The 21,076-nt window shown below is 42.6% G+C and overlaps 1 protein-coding gene across 1 annotated transcript in view; it reads left to right on the forward strand.

The window, feature by feature from the left end:
* The first annotated feature begins 3,586 nt into the window (after positions 1–3,586).
* Positions 3,587–21,076, forward strand: part of reep3b (receptor accessory protein 3b) — a 32,948-nt gene continuing 15,458 nt past the window's right edge. The window contains exons 1-5 of the mRNA XM_085361163.1: positions 3,587–3,876; positions 13,966–14,038; positions 19,743–19,819; positions 20,555–20,675; positions 20,770–20,883. Of these exons, the coding sequence (XP_085217289.1) occupies positions 3,845–3,876; positions 13,966–14,038; positions 19,743–19,819; positions 20,555–20,675; positions 20,770–20,883 (417 nt within the window). The 5' untranslated portion in view covers positions 3,587–3,844. The remainder of the gene's footprint in view (positions 3,877–13,965; positions 14,039–19,742; positions 19,820–20,554; positions 20,676–20,769; positions 20,884–21,076) is intronic.

The following is a 21,076-nucleotide window of genomic DNA, read 5'->3' on the forward strand; positions in this document are numbered from 1 at the left end:
ATCTCCTGTATATTGGGGGCCACGATGGCTGGTTGAGGGTGTGTTCAGGCCAGATTAGTACTAAGACCGAGAAAATGTGATGAATAAACACTTACAGCTGGCAGTCACTATTGTAATGATAAAGTGAAATTTACACTTTGATCTGAGCAGCAAAGCTCTGCTAATATTTCCTGACTCATTTTTACAGGCTTCACACTCTGAATAAAAACACACACACTAAACAATATGTATTATGTATGTCTATGATTCTATTTTGACTTCTTTCAGTTGAATGATTGGGACAAAGAGAGATTGTTGCTTTAATTTCATTTTAAAGTTGCCTGGTGTAATTACTGGGATGCAGAAGTAAAAATTCAACCGCCACCACTGCAGTGTACTCACAAAGAAAGACCCTCCTACTAGCGGGAGGGCTAGTAGGAGGAGTTGGCCGTCCGACTGCGGTCTGGGGTGTGGGGCCTCCCTGCTGCTGCGGAGTCGGGGTGGTCTGCCTCTCCCCACCGCAGGGAAAAGGGTAACACCACCTGGGTCTGGGTGCAATTCCCCCCTCCAGGGGCAAGGGTACCTAGACCCGGTTTGTAGAGTACGCTTGGGGAGTGTGATTGTGTGTACAGCGTCTCTTTATGTCTGTCTCCACGTTGGTTGAGTGTGGAGTGAGTGCATATGAGAGCATGAGGGTGGGAATGGATGTTTGTGTCTGTGTGTGCCTGTATGTCTGTGTCTATATGTCAGGTTGGGTATCAGACGCCACCTCTCTGGGGACACCTCAGGCCCTCCAAGGTTTGGAGGCCTATCTCCACCCACCACCACTTCCCCTGCCGGTGGCGGACTCCCTCAGGTGTCGGTGTGTTGGTGGTTCTTTGTGTCTGGGGGTGGGCGTCCGGGTACACACCGGCTCACTCCTTGGCGGCCGCTTGTCGGGGCCTGGGGCCTGGGGCTCGCTCGGGCCCCTTTGGAGGTGGGGTGCCCCCGGCCTCTCGGCCTGGGGCTCGGTCACTCAGGCGCGGCTGGGGGCCGGCGGAGCTCACGGGCGCGTCACTGCAACTCCCCCTGACTTCTGCTCCGCGGCTGCTGGGCGAGCCCTCATCTGGGACTCTCCTCAGCTCTTACTGGAACAGTGGCGCGGCTGCCCCTCTGTTGGTCTTCCATGGTCTCTTGTGTTCTGGGGGCCTCTGGATGTCTGGAGTTTTGATCTCCTCCATACCTGCTTCATGCCCTGGAGGACGGGGCTGTGGCCCCCCCACACTCCCTAGCAGATCATTACATGGAGAAACCTTTGGAATGCAAGCATGCTGATCCACACAGGTATGCACACATGGGTATTCACAGACGCGGACTAAAGCTTTCTTGGCTGCTGCCTCAAAGCACACTGTGCGCTGTCTATCTTGCGTGCTGCACAATATCGTTTATTATTTAGTAAATATTGATATCTATGACTAGCTAGTTTATTGTGATGGTGCTTTGTTTTCTCTATTATTATGTTGCTCTTTGTTGTTTGCTGTCTCCTCTGTTTGTTTTTTTTGTTTGTTTGTTTTTTTTTTTCTCCATACAGGTGACCCAGGAGTTCTTTTTTTTTTTTTCTCTCTCTTCCCCCCCTTCTCACCGTCTCTTCTCCCCTTTGGTTTTCTTTCTTTCTCTCCCCCTCTTTCTCTCATTCATTCCCCCTGTCCTATTTATTAAAAAAAAAAGAAAAAAAAAAGACAAAGGATGAACTGAAGCTCTGCCATCACGTAATGTCGCATACTGCTGTTTCTGATGTCATTTAAAAAAAAAACAAAAAAAAACAACAAAAAAACAAACAAACAAAGAAAGACCCAAACACCTTGCGTAATGGGAATTGCCTTTTACCAGAGGCTGATCTTCAGAATACAGCATATTTGTTCTGTTTGGTTTGTCTGCAAATGTGTATGTTTCTAATTAATGTTGTTGCTCTCTATGACATTAGACCAGTGAGCAGCTGAGGGTGAGGAGGTGTTTTCTGTTCAGCCCTGAGCCTCTGATGCTTTCCCAGACGGATTGTGTGACCAGACAGGCTCCTCTGGGAATCTCCTCGCTGAGCTACACGCTGTAGCAGCCGCCTTCATGAATAACAAGTAGCTATAAAACCAGACCCCCCTCCCAGTCTTACCCACATGCCTGAACATACCTGCACAATACACTAACATGTCTGCATGGGTTTACAAATATCCTGATACAGAAAGGCACAAGCTCATAGCTGCAATTGTACAAGCTCAGATGCTGTTATTACTTAGATTATTATTACCTAAATTATTATTATTACCTAAAGCAGACACACACAAAGAAGCGCCATTCTGAAAGCTGACAGATGGGGTTTGTGTGTACTGATTACAGTTAGGTCCGTGAGTATTTACACGATGACACAGTTTGTGTTATATTGCCTCCGTACACTACCACGGTAGAGTTTAAATCAAACAATCAAGAATTGCAGATTCTTACCTTTAATTCAAAGGGATGGCAAAAGTGTTTTTGTACATAGTCCCCATTTTCAGGTGATCAAAAGTAATTGGACATTTGACCAAAAAGCAGTTTCATGGTTGAGGATGGCTTAAGCAGATTAAAAAAAAATCTGGGGTTGATTCAAATGTTGAACTTGTATTTGGAGGCTGTTTACTGGAACTCTCAATATGAGGTCCACATAGATGTCAGTGCAAGTGAAGAAGGCCATCACTAAAAAAAAGGCCAAATCAACAATGAATGTAACCACAAAGATGATGAAACACAGCTAACGTGTGGAATTCTGTCTGTGGTTAAGAAAATGACTTCAGAAGCCGTCATGAATGTAAACACAGAGGGTTTCACAACAAAGTGCAAACCGCTGGTTAAACTCAAGAATGGGAAGGGCAGATTAGGCTTTGCCAGAAAACAGAGCTTGCACAGTTCTGTAAAATATTTTTGGACAGATGAGACCAAGATGAATTTGGTACCAGGTGAACCAAAAAGACTGAAGAAAGAAAAGAACAGCTGATGATCTGTTATGGCATGCACGAGTGCCTATGGAGTCAGGTCACTAGTGCTTATTGACCATTACATGACAAAACACTTTTCTGCATAACAACAAGAAACAGACACTTTTTATTTGGCCCATTGGACTTTATGAAATGCTTCAATATTACTTACCCTGATGTACAGTAACCACCTAACCCTTTGCTTTCCAACGTTTATGCGATTAAAGGCATTGTTTATTTTAAAAAATCGTGCTTTCACTTTTAGGTTATTCAAAATGTATTTTGTATAATAACAGCTACAGACATGAAGACTGAACGTAAGGTGGAGGTCAAAGGGCGCGCACCTGCCGTTTTCATGCTCTGAAAAATATTTCCCTCGTGGTTGGCTAGAGCTCGCCACGAATCGACAGCAGACCAATCGGAGCACAGTAACTGAGTTTAAAATGCCACTTGCTTAACCAAATGGATGTGATTGGCTAGCCAAACGTGGCCAGCCAATTACAATTTCAGGTTCGTCGTAAACAGACTGCACTGGCCAATAGCATATGCGGAGGGAGGGTGTTTATTTTCCCTAATGACGACAGCACCTTTCTTGTGCCAGGAACTGAGCAGCGAAGCAGAGAAGGAAGGAGGAAATCTGATGGGAGGGAGCGACTACAGCAGGAATATTTAGGATACGCGCTTCGTCGTGTAGCTATGACTCCAAGGACACTGCAGTGAGGTGTTCCTGGTGTGTTGGCTAGCTGATGTACGACGAGATTAGCTAGCTGTTTCTGTTTACCGAAGTTTGGGCTGAAAAGTTCACGGCGGTGCGGGATCGGCGTTTAACACTATTATTGGCTCTGTTCTACTGCTGAAACAGACCTACAGATACAGAAGACATGGTGTCCTGGATGATTTCGAGATGCGTTGTGTAAGTACAGAGACCGCTCAAGGAGAACTTTCCTCGTTTTATGAGCAGCCGCTGTTTGCCTGGCCTGCTTGGCTAACCCGTTGTCGTGCTTAAGCTAAGTGGAGGCTCGAGTCATTTAAACTTGTACATTCGCTCTAAAACAACATCGCTTACGTCCATGCAGAGCTACAAAGTTGTTCTGTTTGTGAAATCTAGTGTTGTGGGGACGCAAGGTATGTAATCTTGTCTGAAGCTAATGCTAACAGAGTCATAGCCATCCGTGGTGCTGGTGAGTCAGTCCTAAGGAACTGTGACTATTGTGAAGTGGAACTTTACAAGCCTTTACATGTTCCACTGTGAAGGAGTGTCAGGTACAGCTGTCAGCCTGGAGATATAACTAACCAGCAATGCCCGGTTCAACCTGTTATCCACAATGTTGTCAAGACGCATGAAGAAGTGCGCTGCTATAAGTGGGGGACGGATTTGGTTACTGGATAGTTATTAAATATCCAATGGCATATCACTGGATATTACGTTGAAATTACGTATGATTAAAGCAGGTGTTTAATGTGTTGGGAGCATGAGAGACATGTTGATCTGGTAAGGAAAACAGTAACTTGGGAGTCGACATAATTCCTTTCTTCCCGTCTGCTCCTCCCTGTGTCTGCATACGTCCACAGGGTAATGGCGGATAGGAACACCAAAAGCCCTCTGGGGAGAGAATAAATGCTCCTCATTTTTAACTAGTACAGCCTGTTACTGTATAATGAACACAGTCATGGGCTGACGGTGCTGCACTTGGGCAGTTATGACAGAAAGAAGGTGTGTTATTGTCTTAGACCAATAATTACATGCACACACATTCCTTCTAATTTTAGATTCATTTGAACAAAAGGAAAATTGTATAGCCAAGTGTACAAACCACATTCGCCTGTACAAATTGTAGCTAGAGTGATAATTTTCATTTTACTTGGACAATAACTTATCCCAATCCTGCTGAGAAAAAGCCTTTAAATCAGCATGCGGTCCATTACACATGCTCTTTTCCAGTTGCTGGTTTGAAATTCAGTGTAATTTTGTTTAGTCACACATTTATTACAGTCTGCTATATGCTTATGCATCGCCACAAAGAGACTGTTATCTCCTACACAGATGATGTGGCGAGTGTTACCATCTTTTTGCATCTCTCCACGATCTCATAGCTGGTGTATTTTATTATAGCTGAAATAAATACGGTTGTGTCTACACATAACAGACAACTTGTTGTTAAAAAAGTTCTGTACTTAGACCCCATTTTTACTTTAACTTGCTAAAGAAACGCCAGCGGTAACAGTTTAACAGGCATCAAATTGTATTTTTGCTCCCACAAGATGATTCCAAAAAGCTGTTGGTGGAACATTCAGCATATCTAAAGTGGAGGACAACATCTCAGATGAACAATTGCTGAAAGTCATTAAATGAGAAGAAAGAGGACAGAAGTTTCAGACTCTCCTTTGCACGTTGTGTCAATCAGCTGCCACAGCAGCTCTGCCTCGACTCATTGATAACAGGTAGTCAGAAATGTGTATAGAAGGACTTTGTGTTGGTATCCTCAGATGCATGTTACCATTTTGGAATCAGCTTTGTGCCACAGCTTAAAATGTTTGCAGTTGCTAATGTTGTAGAAATGCTAAAGGTAACATAATGTATCTAATAGCGTTTAACACTACTGCCTCCTCCACAGTCAGCACCAGCATGTGACTGATTCACAACGACTTTTTAGTAAAAGAGCTTAAACAGTGTGGTACTGGTACTGACTATTACATGTTTGCTGTTGTGATGTCCCTACTTGTGAATATCCATTTTTATGGACATTGCTTACTTTTCACATCTATTTTCCTATCTGTTTTTTTCCTTATGCTTTTATTTGGCTCTAACTCATTTTCATATAGAGTTAATGTTATCTATATGTTAAAGCCATAAAGAACGGCACACAAGGATATAATACTGTGAAATAAGGCAACAGCACAGATGACGTGGCAAGCATGCAGTAACAGCAATCAGTCAAAGTCACTGCCACAGGCCCAGTTTGATTAAGGCAAACCCCAGGCTAGAGCTTTGGTTGGTTTAGCCCATTAGGCTGTGCAAGTGACCTATGTGTTTAGGCTAATGCAGGAAAACATCCCCTCTGTAAGCAGTGTCCTCATGGTCACCACCAAAAAAGGAAAGCAAGTCTTCAATTTGAGATCAAGGACTTCTGTCACTCTGCAAAGAGAACATGTAGGTATAACTAACGGTTTCTGTAGTGCACAGGGAAACCCTGGAAGTGTCACCGTAACATAGGGATAGAATCCAAGAGTTGACATTGTTCTATTTTAAGGTGATGAACTCAGCATGAGGAAAAGAGCAGCAGCACCTCATTCTTACGCGTTTCCTTTTCACTTCAGTGTATCTCCCTTTCAGCAGCTATTTCCCTCGTCTGATTGTGCCGCAGTAGAAAAATAAATCAAAGGCTGATTTTCAACCTGTTTCTAATTTTAGGCAGCACCCTCACAAGTCTGCAAGTTAATGTGCCAAATTTTTGTGCCTTTCTTCAAGTCTGTGTATTCAGCTTGTTTCATAGTTGCCGCGTCCTTTTAAGTTTAGCGACAAAGATGTTTGAGTAACCTGCTTCAGAGATAACCTGCTTCAGAGATAACAAAGGAAGCAGTGATTAAAAGACACAGTGGGATTTCAGCATGCTCAGCTGTACAGGTCCAAAAAAGTTTTCCTTCAAAAGAAAGTTTTTGTTGTAGAAGCTCGCCTGTCTCTGCCCGTCTGAGACCCTCACGTTCACTTGTATTGAGGGGAACAAAGTCAATATTCATGCACCAGCTTCACTGTGCTAATGTGTGTGTATTATCCTAACCATAGCTCTCTAGCTAACCACCATGTGGCGCACCATTACATGCCAGCTAGCCAACTTCAGTAACCCTACAAATCAGGCCGCTGTGTGGTTGTGTCTTTATTTATATCCAGTGATAGCAGAGCTGTATGTTTTAGTTTTTCAGAACTCCCTCAGTCAGAAAACGTCCATCATCTTTAGATAGAAACTAGTGATCTAACTCTGTGCTAACTTGTAACGCTGTTAAACTTCTTAAATCCTGTTTTTCATGGATGCTTGTGTGTTCAGCTGGATTGTCACACCTTTTAGAGCAGCCACACTGATCATTTGGACGGTTTTTGACTCAGCAGTGTTTGAGTTTGGGAACTTAAGAGGAGTTTGGACCCAGAAACAGCCATTGACTGTGTTTTTAGTGGAAAAGTCATGTAATCAAGTTCTTATTCCTAAGGCTCAAACCAGATGGTGGGAGCTAAAATCTTGGATATCTCTGGGTCTCCCACTCCTCCTCTCTTCATTGTGTGTGTGTCTCCTGTGTGTTTTTCTTCTGTGTTTTTTTTTTTTTTTTTTTTTAAACACTGCTCTGTGTTTCTCTGTTCTTTCCTTCCACCTCCATCCATCTGGTTTTTGGTGGTGTACGATGTCAGGAAGCCAGGGAAACTGACCTGTCGCCCAGAGTCAAAACCCATCTGAAAGCATTATTTTCACAGCTGCATGCAGAGAGAGGAAGGGGTGGGGCTGTGCTGAAATGAAGCTAAGAGGAAATCAGAGGGAATATAAAGAAATGGACAGATGCTAGTTTTGGCATGATGACATTCAACATGTTTTCTGTGAGTATTTGTAGTTTTCTTTCTTATCCTCGTGCACAGGATACGTTTAAGATCACGAAAAATGTCAACGTGCTCTTGCTACCATAGTAACTATCTAAATGTTTCCTAATAGATTTTTTTAATATAAAAATATACGACACTCCTGTTGTTGTACTAAAGTGGTACTCACAGAGGTCAGACACCATGGCATCAGTAAAGATGAAACCTCTATGTAAAGTCTGTACCAGAAGCATGCCAAGGGTGTGACATACAAAACAAGGAGTCCAGCCTGGGAACGATAGACCTCCGTGTAGATGGGACACAGCTGAAAGTCTAAAGGAATCTCTTTGATCCTGAATGATTCAGTTTAAAATAAATATTAGTACATAAATCAGCACAGTCACATGACCCATAGTAATCTAATTAGGCCATGTGAAGCTCGATGACAGGAGGACATTTGATACTTTTTTCAAACTTCAGATTTGTCCTCAATTCGTCTTATGCCAGGTTCTGCTCTGGTGTTAGTTTGCACAGGTCTTTGGCTAAACAGAGTAAAGGACTGCACAGTAACTGTAGTTTAAGTGTAAATAATAATGTCTTGGTTAGCATGTTAGTTTTCTAAAACCAGAAGGGACCATATTTGGATGATGTGGTACAGTATTAAGTTGTTAGCAAGCTGTGAAACACAAACACATGTGCTAATTAGTGCTAACACTAGACTTTCATTCACGAAGACTGAGGCTCTGTTTCATACAGAAGCTATTTTAAAATGCCATTAAAAATACTGAAGAAGGTGCAAACACAGTGGAGAGGTCCAGTTCAAGCCTCAAACAGGACGATTGGCTAAAGTTCCCAAGTCAGGAGCCGTGTCAGATCAAAGTGGCTGCACTCCAGCGTCATAAGTAAATTCACCCACTTTACAGTAACTGTCGATAGAGGAACAGAACATTACTTTTACTAGGTAACGTATCAAAGTTGATAGCTATGGGGATGGAGGCCAGATTCACTGGCCGGTTTGCTGTTGCAGCACGTACGGTAGCTGCTTCTTCACAGTTTCTTGTTTTGCACATCACCAACCAGAACCTGCACCAGGTGAAGAAACGACTGGTGCGACTGCGCTGAGCTCAGTGTAGTTGTAGAGCAGAACAAAGACTACTGTGGCTGCTGCAGTCTGAAAGGGTGAAGTAGCAGTGACTCTGCAGAATGAGAAACTGCCCGAAGAATTGGCTGAGTATATTACTCAGTTATTTTTTTATAAATAGTTTGCAGAGAATTACAGAAAAGACAGATTAAAATGCATTAATTTAATAATGTAAGACAGTGTGCTGAGAAACAAGCTGCAAGTGCATTAAGAAGGATTCACTCACCCTTCCAAGTCATCAAATTCAGCTGTTTCATCGCCCTTATTGTGACAGGTGTATAAATCAAGCACCTAACCATGCAGACTGCTTCTACAAACATGATGGATGCCACCTGTGCAACAAGTACAGCTGTGAAGTTGCCTTACTGCTAAATATTCCACAGTTGGTGGTATTGTAAGTGGAAGCAACTGGGAAATGACAGCAACTCAGTCACAAAGTGGGGTCAGCTGATGTGGGGAGACAGCGTGTGCAGAGTTGCCAAGCATCAGTCACTCAGAACAGTGCTTCATGGAGTGGCTTTCCATAGCTCAACAGCTGCATCCACAGTGTTACGTGTCGTGACTGGACTCGAGAGCAGTAGAGATGTTCTCTGCAGTGACAATCACACGTCTTCTGTCAGGCCAACAGATGAGTCTGGGTTTGACAGTTGCCAAAAGAAGGTTAGCGGTCTGACTGCACTGTGCCAAATGTGAAGTTTGTTGGAAGGTGGATTATGGTGTGGCGCAATCCAATATAACCTCTCTGAGATGAGCCAGGAATTCTCGGGATCAGTGCCTGAACACACAAATGTGCTTCTTGAAGAATGGTCAGAAATGTCCAATAACACTCCTAAACCTCGTGGAAAGCCTTCCCAGAAGAGTTTGAAGTTGATATAGCTGCAAAGGGTGGGCCAGCATGTATTTATAGACAGACATGCAGTACAGTGTATGTGCATGACCTGTCCAGAAAATCTCTGGGAACTATTTTCCCTCCAGTTCTTAAAAAAAGTTTGAAATAAAGCTTTATTGCTCTTGATCTTGGAATGGGCATTGATTGGCTGCTGATGTTTTGATTTTGTGTGGCTTAAATATTTTTATAATAAAATGTATGAAATAGCTCAGGTGACTCCTGCTGAGACAAATCCACTCTTAAGGTTTGATTTTCCTGCCTGTGATTGTCCTACTTTCCTGGAGGAACCTTCCACACCCGCCTTCACTTTCCTGCATAACATACCGTCCTTTAAGTTTAACAGCGTTCACCACCAATATGGGTACTCATGGATTTGTTACCAAGTAATATCTTTGCCTACGTGACAGCAGATGTGGAAGACTCACTTTACATCTTCGGCCACATACAGCTCTCTTTGATTTTAAGTGGGCTGGACTTTCATTGGGAAAGTAAATTCCCAATGAACTAAAAACATTTAACTGCACATTTAATCTCTGAGTAAGAGTGTGTGTGACGAGTCGTCTAATCGTTGCTGCTGTCAGGAGTCGGTACAAGGCGTGGCTGTAGCTGCGGCGGTAGAGCAGGTCACCTGCTAATCAGAAGGTTGGTGTTTGGTCCCCGTCTGCTCCAGTGCATGGCAAGTATCCTTGGCTAAGATACTAACCCCAAGGTGTCTCTGCTCCACCGTCAGATTATAGAACATATCTTACATGCAGGAAGAGTGCTTGTGTGACTGGGTGAATGAGGCAGGTTGTGTAAAGCATGTGCTCAGAGTAGAAAAGCGCTATATAAGAACCAGTCCATTTACTAGTCATTTAATTGAATTATTTTCGTATAGCATCAATAGCTGTAGTGGAGATTTTTATCAGTGGGACAGGCTGTAAAATGTGTGAAAATACAGTTAAAAGAAGAAGAAATCAGTGGGCCTGACTGCAGTGTTTTCTGGGCTGATTCTGAATCTTGGACCTTATGTTTGACACCCTTGGTATGGCGAGACCAGGACGTCCTTGCAGGCTCTTGTCCCTGTGTGTCTGGGTAGTCCAGGGTCTGATCTTGGCAGCTTTCCTGTCTGCTTTAAACGCTCACACAAAACCCATTCAGCACCAGAACAGAGAAACAGGATTCAGGTACAGAGTTTTGTTTTCCGTCGGTGGCTCGGCTGTGTGCTTCTCTGCCCTTTATCGAACAAAAAGCACATTTTTGAACCTGCACTGACATGACGCAGAGACGTGACGAGCGTGTGAAGTCTTGGTTACCTCGATGTTTCTATAGCGACAGCTGGAATATAAACAGCTCTGTTTGTTGGCAGCTCGCTGGTTACTGAGGGGACCGTGGTCCGAGGCGGTGTGTCTGTGTACGATACTGTATCCGTGAAGTCTGTGGTTAGAGATTTTTATAGTGCAAAAATGATTTAAAGGCTTCCATGTTTCCTAAAAGTCTGAAAGTTGTTCATAACTAATCAGTAAATAAGCCGATTATTTACAGCCACGGGGCAGTAAATACTCAAAGGATCCGTTCTTGGTTGCTGAGCTCTTGGTAAAATCCTCAACATGTAGCAGAAGGGTTAAATCAGCTCCTTTATTCTTACACCATCATGAGATTATCTGATATTTTTGTCTTTATAAATGTCGAAACATTTTGCAAACATGAAAGTATTTATGTTGTATCCCATCACTGCTGTTGATGTAAGTGATCAGAGTGATCGGGCACTGGAAGGCGGAGTCTTGTTTTTCTTTTAATCTGATCCAATACTGGATGATTAGAATGATCGATGTCTCCGGCCTGTTCTCGCTTCCTTGTGAGGCGTGTTCGGTATTATGAACATCAGTTCCTGTTCCAGCTGCTCGTGAGAGGAGGCTGTGTGCCTGTCTGTGGCTGCAGCGCTGTATTGTGTTGGGTGCTAACTGGAGAAGTTGAAGATGGCACTGATATGGATGATGGTATTTCTCTGGATCCAGGCTACACTTGGGTACGAGAGATTCTGTTTAGTCCAAATCTGTGTTTAGCAGATACCATTTAATCTGCTTTGGCTGTTTCCTCTGTACAGAGTTTCTCACAGGCTTCTTATCATTTGGTTTTCTCTGGTGTTTGCAGTGCTGTTGTGAGACTGGTCAGGTGTATTTGAGTGGAGGCACAAACAGACTACAGCATTAAGATCAGGATTATTTGATTTGGATGGAGAGGATCGTCCCACGCTTATGCGAGCATGTCTGGACTCGCTGTAGCCGCTGCTGTTGTCATGGTAGCTAGCGGCAGTCCGGTAAAACTCATGAAGCCCGTCTTTCTAACGTGTGTGTTTTAATCGTTTCCCGTGAACATCCGCAGAATTAAAGCACTGAAATCTTTATGATGTTAACATGAATCATTCTCACAGTTAGCACAAATTGAAGACCACAAAAATGTTGGGACTTTCTGCAAGACAGGGAGCAGGTCCATGACCACTCCCAGTCAGCTGCAGTCTTCAAAGCAACTTTAATGCGTTCAGACGACAGCAGTAAGACACGGCGAGTCTATCATTCGTCTGGTTTTTGTTTGATATGGGGCTAGTTTGGCAATTACATCGATTCTGTTTGTTATAATACAGCGATTAACCATTAAAATGAACAAAATCACAATTCTGTTTCCATCTACATGTATAGAAAATACAACTACACAAATGTAGTTGCTTCCATTCAGAGTCTAGCCAGAACCTTCAGACTTACAACAGAAATGCCCCCACAAAGAGCCATGCAGTTGCTACAAAATGTCTACATAATGTCAGCAAATTCACTTTTATAAAAGAACAAAAAGAGCGCGACTAGTTTAGTCTCCTCTTCCAGAGAGGCGCTCGCAGGTACTGGGACAGCCAGATTGCAGTAGTTTGCTGATTGCAATTAGACAGACATTATTTGCAAACCTTTGCCAATCTGTGTGAGAGTGATTGCAATCAGACAGCTATGTTCCAGCTGTGTACCTAAACCTTGCTTTGTGATCAAAAGTGGTGAGACTGTTGCATCCTGGTCCATGCTCGACCTCTCAGCCACTACATAAGTTAGTTATTTATTCATTTTTGTGAAAAACCCCCAAGAACAACCAAACAGTCCAGTAAAACTAGACAAGGTAAGCAGGGTAAAACAAGGTAACCCACAACATTGCTGATGGCTACTAGCTAACTAGCTAAAAGAGTAAAAGTTCTTTACTGGTTTTATTCTGTCCTATCGACGAGTCAGACAGCTTTAAGAAAAGACTGGTGACAATTTCCACACTTTTTACGTTAAATGTGACGTACAAAAACTGCAATGATACTAAAGCACTTATTTTGTGCTGTAGCCATGCTGTGCTTCTCCTGTCTGTCAGTGTTTCCTGTAATCTGTGCAGCTGAGTAATGTTGATGGCAGCTGACAAACTGAATGCCGCCCAAGAAGCTGTGTGTTCTTATGTGGTGCACAGTCAGGGTATATCTAGCTTGTGCATACTGGAGAGACCTGCACACTGTGCTGTAGACAGAGTAACCTCAGTGCAAGAGGAGCTTAAGGAAGAGGGATTGGAGGAAAGGAGTGTCCCACTTTAAATTTATCGAGTCGCTTATCTTGCATTGTGAGTCACTCCTTCACAGGCTTCTACCATGAACAGTATATGGTGTTTACCTAGTGTGGGTGTGTAGATGTTCATTGTTTTGCTGTGTGTAACGAGAGCTCTCCTAACGTCATCTGAAACGCTTGATCCTTTATTGCTCGTTGTGCAGTTTCTCTTTCGTTCAGGTGAAATTCAGTATATAATTAAAAAAACGAGGCCTGCACAGTCAAAAGCACCTCAGCTTCAGAAACCCAGCTTCACATTCTTCATATGATTTTCTCTGCTTGAATCTTAGCACACAGTCCTGAGTGAACAGTGCAGTATTTTGGGGTAGTGTTGAAAACTGCATAGAAACCAAACTGTTGCATTATATGACAGAGGAAAGTGGGATATAAATGAGTCCCCACATTGTTCAGATGCAAGAAATGATGGTTTTTAACAATAAAAACGCAGTTTTGGACGTTTGCCTTAGCTTGCATGGTGGCACTGCAGGCTTTCAGCAGTGTATGCATTGGTACAAACAAACCAACATAAAAATAATTTCTTGTATACATGTGAAACAGAATGTATAAACCTGCAGCACTGGTTCACCACTCAGTATCTACTGTATCATATACACCATGTACGGGCCCGTCTTCGCTATGTATGCCTGCTGATCAGCGTGTTGAAATAGGGTGTGGGTTTAAAGGCAAAGCTGTGTTTCCACATACCAGCGATGTTACAGTGCAGAGAACTTTCCTGTTAAACTTTACTAGAGAAACTGTATTTGTGTTGATTAAATTTGAGAGAAGTTGTCATGTGTTCTGTCTCCATGCAGGCTGCTGTTTGGGACTCTGTATCCTGCGTACTACTCTTACAAAGCTGTCAAGACCAAAAATGTTAAGGAATATGTAAGTTCAGAAATATTACTTTTTATTTACTTCTCTTCTCCTGCATGACTTCATCTCACACACAGACACACTGTGGGGGGGTGAGGGGGGGGGGGGGGGGGGGCTATGACAACAACCTCGTTAGGTAGTACTGGATTGGGCGACCAGTCAATCCGTGGGGAGTTGATCCGAGGAGGTACTGATGGAAAAAGGAGCTCGTGTCACATTTTTCTACATTCAGGCTGCTGATGCTGTTTATTTTGACTTGACAACTTCCACTTGTTACACAACAGCATCTTTGTGCTGGTTAGCGGTGTGAAAGCAGCCAGCGCTCATGATGTTCTCCCGTATACATTCTCCTATTTACTGACCACTTTATTAGGTATGAATCGATCATTCAGTGTGCCTCTGTCTGACTTCAGAACTGCTTCATGACTGCATCGACGCAGATTCAGCGAGGTGATGGAAGCAGTCCTCAGAAATGTAGAAATGGATTTCTACAATGGCGGACCTTTAACTTGACTCTCTGCAGTGTTTACATGCTTACATATACAACACAGTTTCAGTCCCTCCACACAAAGGGCTCAGTTCTGCTTCTCTGCGCCATCTTTGTTTACTCTTTCCCACCCAGGCTTCTAGACTTCTGATTGGCCAACATTTCTACACGGTTAGGAATATATCGCCACCTGTTGCTTTGGCATGTTCCTAGCAGCGTTTTCCTTCGTTTTTGCATTTACGTGTGGGCGGGATTTAAAAAAAAAAAAAGAAAGCGGTAAATCTCAGTTTTCAAAAGTACCCGTGTACGTGTGGACGTAGCCTGAACCTCAGTTTGAACTTAAGCAAGCCGACTTGCTTAACTATTAAATCTATTGGTAGATTAATAGTTCTTTTGAAGTGAGTTATTTCTCCCCTGTGCCATTAGAGGACTTTAGAGTCACCCTGCCTACCAAAGCTCACTTTCATCTGTGATTACAGTCCTCCATCCTTTGAAATATTTTCTTCTCTGTCAGTTTTAAAAATGCGTTTGATGGTTCGAATGATTTGATCTTTCATCTCGATTCAGACATTCTTGTCCTTGTCTTAGGGACTAGCCCCTCTGGTAGATACCAACTTGCTTTCTTTAAGTCTTTTGCAGAATGTTAAACAGGTCTTGGGACTGATTACACATTTGAAGCACGGCTGGATGCATATAGACGATATGCCCTAGAGGTGTTTTGGCTAAGGAGTCGGGTGATGTAACTAATACCAGTGAGAGTGACATTCCAGTCTGCTGAGTTAGTAACACATTCACATACAGCTTTAACACACCCTGTCTCAGACTGCTGCGTCTTTCACCCACTTACTTTATCCTTATCTGCTCTTCTTGTTAGACCTCTGCTTTTACTTTGCTTTTGCAGAGGTTCATAAAGGAATGGTTGGAAATGAAGATCAGTACTGTTTCTTGTTTCATGAAGCAAGCTGTACTTAAGCTGACCAGGAGAAATACTTTGTGTGCAGCGCAGCAGCTATTCTGCGTCTCGTTGCTGCTTGTTTGTAGCTGCAGCTCACCCTGCAGAGGTTACTCCAGTTCATGACAAACTTGAAACAGATTCAAGTCCCAGCCTTCTTCTTTGTTCACTGCTTATGAAAACGTGCACGTACCATTGCGCTCACTGACTGATGTTAGTGATGTCGCTCAGTTTCCAGCAGCGTTGTAGTCGGAGTTGTCCATCCATGTACAGTCGACCACACTCAGTTGTAGATAAACAGGTCTGAGATCAGCCGTGTGTATCCCTGCCATGATTGAGCAGGCCTGTCTGCTCCACCATGTGAGTACATACAACATATCTTTTGCAGTGTGTTTTGGAAAACTTAAGCTGTTGTGCATCAAATGCTTTCCAGATGGTGTTTCCTGATTTAAATTTATATTAATTTTGACAATCTCTAACACGGTGGATTGGACTCTGTGGTTTACAGATGGCTGTAGACGCTGTACTTTCAGAAAGGTTTGTGTTAGGTGGCTACAAAAACCCAAACAGTCCTCCGGTACAAGGACTGAACTGTAAATGAGTATGAAAAACAGCCAATAACCAAATAACAGCTTTCAAAGACCTCCAGAAAGCTTGGAGAGCTGTTGCTCAAGACCACTTAAATCATTTTAAGAAGGTCTGGGATGAAATGAAGGATGACTAAAGACCTGAGCACATGAGATGTTGCTTTATGGTGCTTCAGTGGGGCCAGTATATCGGCCAGTATCAGCTATTTGCCAGTTCAGCGTATCTGCACTTTTGATGGCTGATCAATGAACATAGTAAAGCAGAGATGTGACAGATGGCCTTAAATCATGTTGCATGGTTTTAAGCAACTTACCTTTTGGCAGCATGTGTTTGGAATACCACCAAAAGAAATCAGCTGATCCAAGTATAGTCTGGCAGAGTGTAAACAAGTAATCCACAAATCTCATAACTAACTACATACATCAGATTCTTTTTAATCCCTAGATATCAGCGTATTGATCGAGTGGTGCCCTGTCAGCACTGCTTGGTGAGGTGGGGAGAAAAACCTCTGGGAGAAGCTCCAGCACAGGTCGTGAGAGAGAGAGAACTTTTTAGCACCGATGTAAAAGAAAAAGCTGCAGTCGCTGTCTGTGCTTCACTTACAGGCTTTTCAACCAGTCAGCGTTCTTTGGACTGAATGTCATTGCCAACATGCTGGAGCCTTTTCGGAGGATTGAACTCAAAACCGCCATAAAGCCTCCGTATAAGGAATCATAGTTTGTCTGCAAAGCCCAAGAACTAAATAAATTAAGACCAAACATTATGAGCGATGCAAACACACTTTAAATAAAAGCTTGTTAGTCTCTGCAGCTGAGGAACATAAGATGTGGGTCAGTGCTTGAGAAAAGTGTTGTGATGCTCTGTGTGCACCTTAGGAGTTTGGTATGATAGATGACAGATGACAATTTGATGACTAATCGATAAAACTTTAGTGTTTCTTTCATTTAGTCAGGATGAATTGATGGATGGTTAATCAGCTGCTTGGATGCAAGTTTGCTCAAAATTCTTTGAGTTTGTTTCAGAGGCACAACTGAAGCTCGGGTGGTCGTAACTGTTGCCCACCTTTTAGCATTTTACCTCTTAGCTGTAAGCGTGGGTGTTATCACACAGTGGGGCTGGCAGTGTGGAGCATCTACTAGGAGGCTGAGGTGTCGGGCCACCAGAATTTTGATCCAAGTTTAACCTTAGCAGTAGTGGCTGTGCAAGTCTAATGTAATGTTTCTTCTCCCCCCCCCCCCCTGGAAGGCAGTTATTCAAAGACAGGGTCAGTAAATGTCTACTGTAGCCCCAGGAAGCTAAAAGGCTGGTGTATAGGTTACATCTTAATGTCCTTTGTACTGATAAAATGAATGAAGGAGGAAAGGAGCAAATATTCTATCAGAAATGGAAAGCAGAAGGAAGCTGGGAGCTGAAATGTCTGAAGCAGAGGGAGACTGAACGTATAAATTAAACCTCTCAGTGTCAGCTCACTCTTTACATTTAGTGTGAGTGTGAGAGATGGGTGAATGTGTTTCCCTGTTGTTTCTCTTTCAAACACACTCTCACAGAGATGAGTGAAGTAATGTCATTAAAAACGATGAGAAGTCTTGGCTGACTTTCCATAATCTGCATTTTTTGATCTTGGATGTTTTTCATGGTGAACAGCTGTTCAGCATGACGGAGTGGTAGCTGAAAACCCCCCTCTGTGGGCAAATGGGACACAATTAAGCATCACTTATTTACTCACACACACCTACTGCTTGGTTTAACATGGAAATCCAGTCAGACGGGACTGGAAAGCCGTCAAAGAGGGACGAAGGAAGCCAGACCGCCGGGGGGGGGGGGGGGGGGGGACCTTTGTCTAAGGAGCTTGGAAAGAAAAGCGTCTGGACTTCTTTAAGTTGCTTGAAGACGTTTCACCTTTCATCCGAGAAGCTTCTTCAGTTCTAAGGGCAAATGACCTTAGAACTTAGACCTTAGAAGAAGCTTCTTTGACTACGATGACCTGGATGACTGAGAACCTTCACAGACGTCCTCAACCTTTGTTTCACTGCTGCCAGCCTGCGAAGGAGGCAGAGGCTTAGAGAAAGAACAACATCATTTAAAAACGAGTTTATTAGCTCAAAGCTGTCCACTGGGGTTCGTGACCATGTTCGCTTGTTACACCAGTGTGGAGCAGGGTTCTTAGTAGAATAACTTTTGAATGCTCTGCTCAGTCAAAGCTGAGGTGGTTGATCATCAAAAATGATCAATTCTACCCATTTTCAAAATGCAGCTTTTTAGAAGCACCCATTATGCCTCAGGGCATGTAATGTAAGTCAAAAGAAACCCCAAGTATGTCACGTTGTGGGCATTACTATGCTATAAACGTCTTCTACTGAAGGACGCTGTCACAAATACAGGAAGTGTGCCTGTGTTTATTACACAAAGTGATGCACTCTGGGTCGATGATGCAAAATGGTGGCACTCCAGAGCCGCTTATTATAACTAACTAACTCTAACTGTTCAGAGCTACGCTTCCACTACTGTAGATATATTCATAGGACATCTGTTTACCACACACCGGCACATCTGTATATATGTAGCATATCTTTATATTTGTTCATAGTACACCTGTATATCTGCCCGTCTGCACAGATAGAACATCTGTGTGCTGTACAGATCACCTGTATTCATCTCTACTCGACTTATCTGGATATGCTCTGCTCTTATTGCACTTGCTGCTCTTGCAGTCTGCATCTAATCAGAAGTGTGTTTTGTTACTCTGTATTCATTCATGTGCAATGACAATAAAGTGGAATCCTAATCCCGACAGACCAGAATATACAAAATGTGAGCTGCTTTTGGTTTTAACTTCCTGTGCGCAGGAAACGAGGGATGCAGTATGAATCCTCACGGCTATGGAGGGCCAGGAGTGACAAAATGAATTAATTAAATACACAAATTAAGTAATTAATTAAATGTGTCATTAATTAATTAAAAATTGGAATTGATTGAATGAATAAATCTATCAATAATTAATTAAAGGCACGATCATTCCATTTAAAACATTGAATTATTTATTTCCTATTTTATTAATGACACGTTTAATTAATTATATAATTGCTTAATTATTTACACATTTAATTATTTATTCCGGTTTTTAATGACGTATTTATGTCATTCATTTTGGCAGTCCTGGCCCTGTGGCTGTTCATGAATGAATTTCAGCCCATCAAAGTCAGGGGCGGGGTTAGTGCTGAAGTCACACCCATTGCTTTGGGCTGCTGCGAGGCTGTATTATAAACTGTGATATGAGTCTGTAGGTGCTCGTATCCTTCTTGCCTTCAGTCGTATTAGTTTCCTTCTGGAAGTGTGTGATGTGTTTCATAGTTTCTAACAGTGAAACGTAACGTGACATAAAAAAGCACGCCCCACACAATCAGATGTTAATCTGATTTTATTTTTATTTTAGTAAATCTAAAGAATCCTAACAGACAGAGGTGCTTAGATTACAGTTGAATTAAAACAAACGGATGATGTCATCATTTCTTCATGATCAGCATGCTGGTTCAGACGCTGCTGCTCTCGGTGGACATGCTCCCTCTCTGTCCTCCTCGTATAACAAAGATTTTTAATGTTAGTGTTAATATTAGTAATGTTAAGAGGTGATGCATGGTTTAATGCTCAGCCAGCCTTTTAAACGATGATTCATGTCTCTCTGCCTGTAGGTGCGATGGATGATGTACTGGATTGTATTTGCCCTCTACACTGTCGTGGAGACGATCACTGACCTAACACTGGCATGGTGAGTTTGCCATGAATGTTAAACACAAACGCAGTGAATCAAACATTATGTAAACCTCGTGAACTCACATGTCGTACAGATACATCTACACTGACTGTGTGAGTGGAAGAAGTTGTTTTCCTCGCTACCCTGAATAATAATGATAGAAATGTACTCTTTCCTAGTGTAACTAGAATAAACTTGTGGTAATGTGGATGTGCACTGTGTAGGAACAGAGTCACATTTGCAGGAACTTCAGGTCGAGTTTCAGTGATTTTATGAATCTCTCATGTGGCAACATTTAGCTCGAAGGAACAATGTAACGATTTTGAGGAATTGATGGAGAACGATGTTTTTTTTTTTTTTACAGATGTTATATGCAGTTAAACTTTAAAACGCTGACATTTCTAAAACCAATGAGAAGTTTTTGAATATTTATTATTACTCATTAATAAGAGAAAATAATTTCTTACCCGGTTACTCGATTAATCGATAGAATATTCGATAGATTAGTCCATTAATAAAATAATCGATACCTGCAGCCCTACAGCTGATGTTTTATCAGACAGTCACAGAAAGTGCTGGAACATGTCGGTGCAGTCCAAAAAACCATAATAAACCTTCAGAGCTGTGTGCAACAAAAACTTGACAACAGGAGTGGGAGTGGGTGCATATCTCTTAACCTGTTTTTCTGCAGTGGAAAGCATCATTATGTACCATGGGTTAAACTTACCGTGTGTGTGTCTCCATATCCAGGTTTCCTCTCTACTACGAGCTAAAGATAGCTTTTGTGGTCTGGCTGCTGTCCCCTTACACCAGAGGAGCAAGTCTTATTTACAGGAAGTGTCTGCATCCTTTGCTGTCCTCCAGAGAAAGGGTACATTCATCCGTACATCCACGTGTAATGCAGGTCACACTGCTTTGTGCCCAGTTCAACTGTGTTCTAAAATGTAATTGTTGTCTTCCTTTAGGAAATAGATGAGTACATTGTGCAGGCCAAAGAGAGAAGCTATGAGACCATGGTGAACTTTGGCAAGCAGGGCCTGAGCATTGCAGCCACCGCTGCGGTCACTGCAGCCGTCAAGGCAAGTTATTCTTTTTTTAATTTTTCACGTGAGTGCACTACAGTTTTATGTTAGATAGCATGGCTAAGTCAGTTTTCATCTTCTTTCTCACTACGTTGCTACAGAGTAGGGCTGTGCGATATGACCAAAATCTCATATCCCGATATAAGACGTCTATCGTCCGATAACGATATAAATCACAAAAATGTAACAT

Source organism: Diplotaxodon limnothrissa, linkage group LG8, assembly GCF_057381915.1.
Source record: "Diplotaxodon limnothrissa isolate DT_005_m linkage group LG8, D_limnothrissa_male_GT1.1, whole genome shotgun sequence".
Classification (NCBI taxonomy): domain Eukaryota; kingdom Metazoa; phylum Chordata; class Actinopteri; order Cichliformes; family Cichlidae; genus Diplotaxodon; species Diplotaxodon limnothrissa.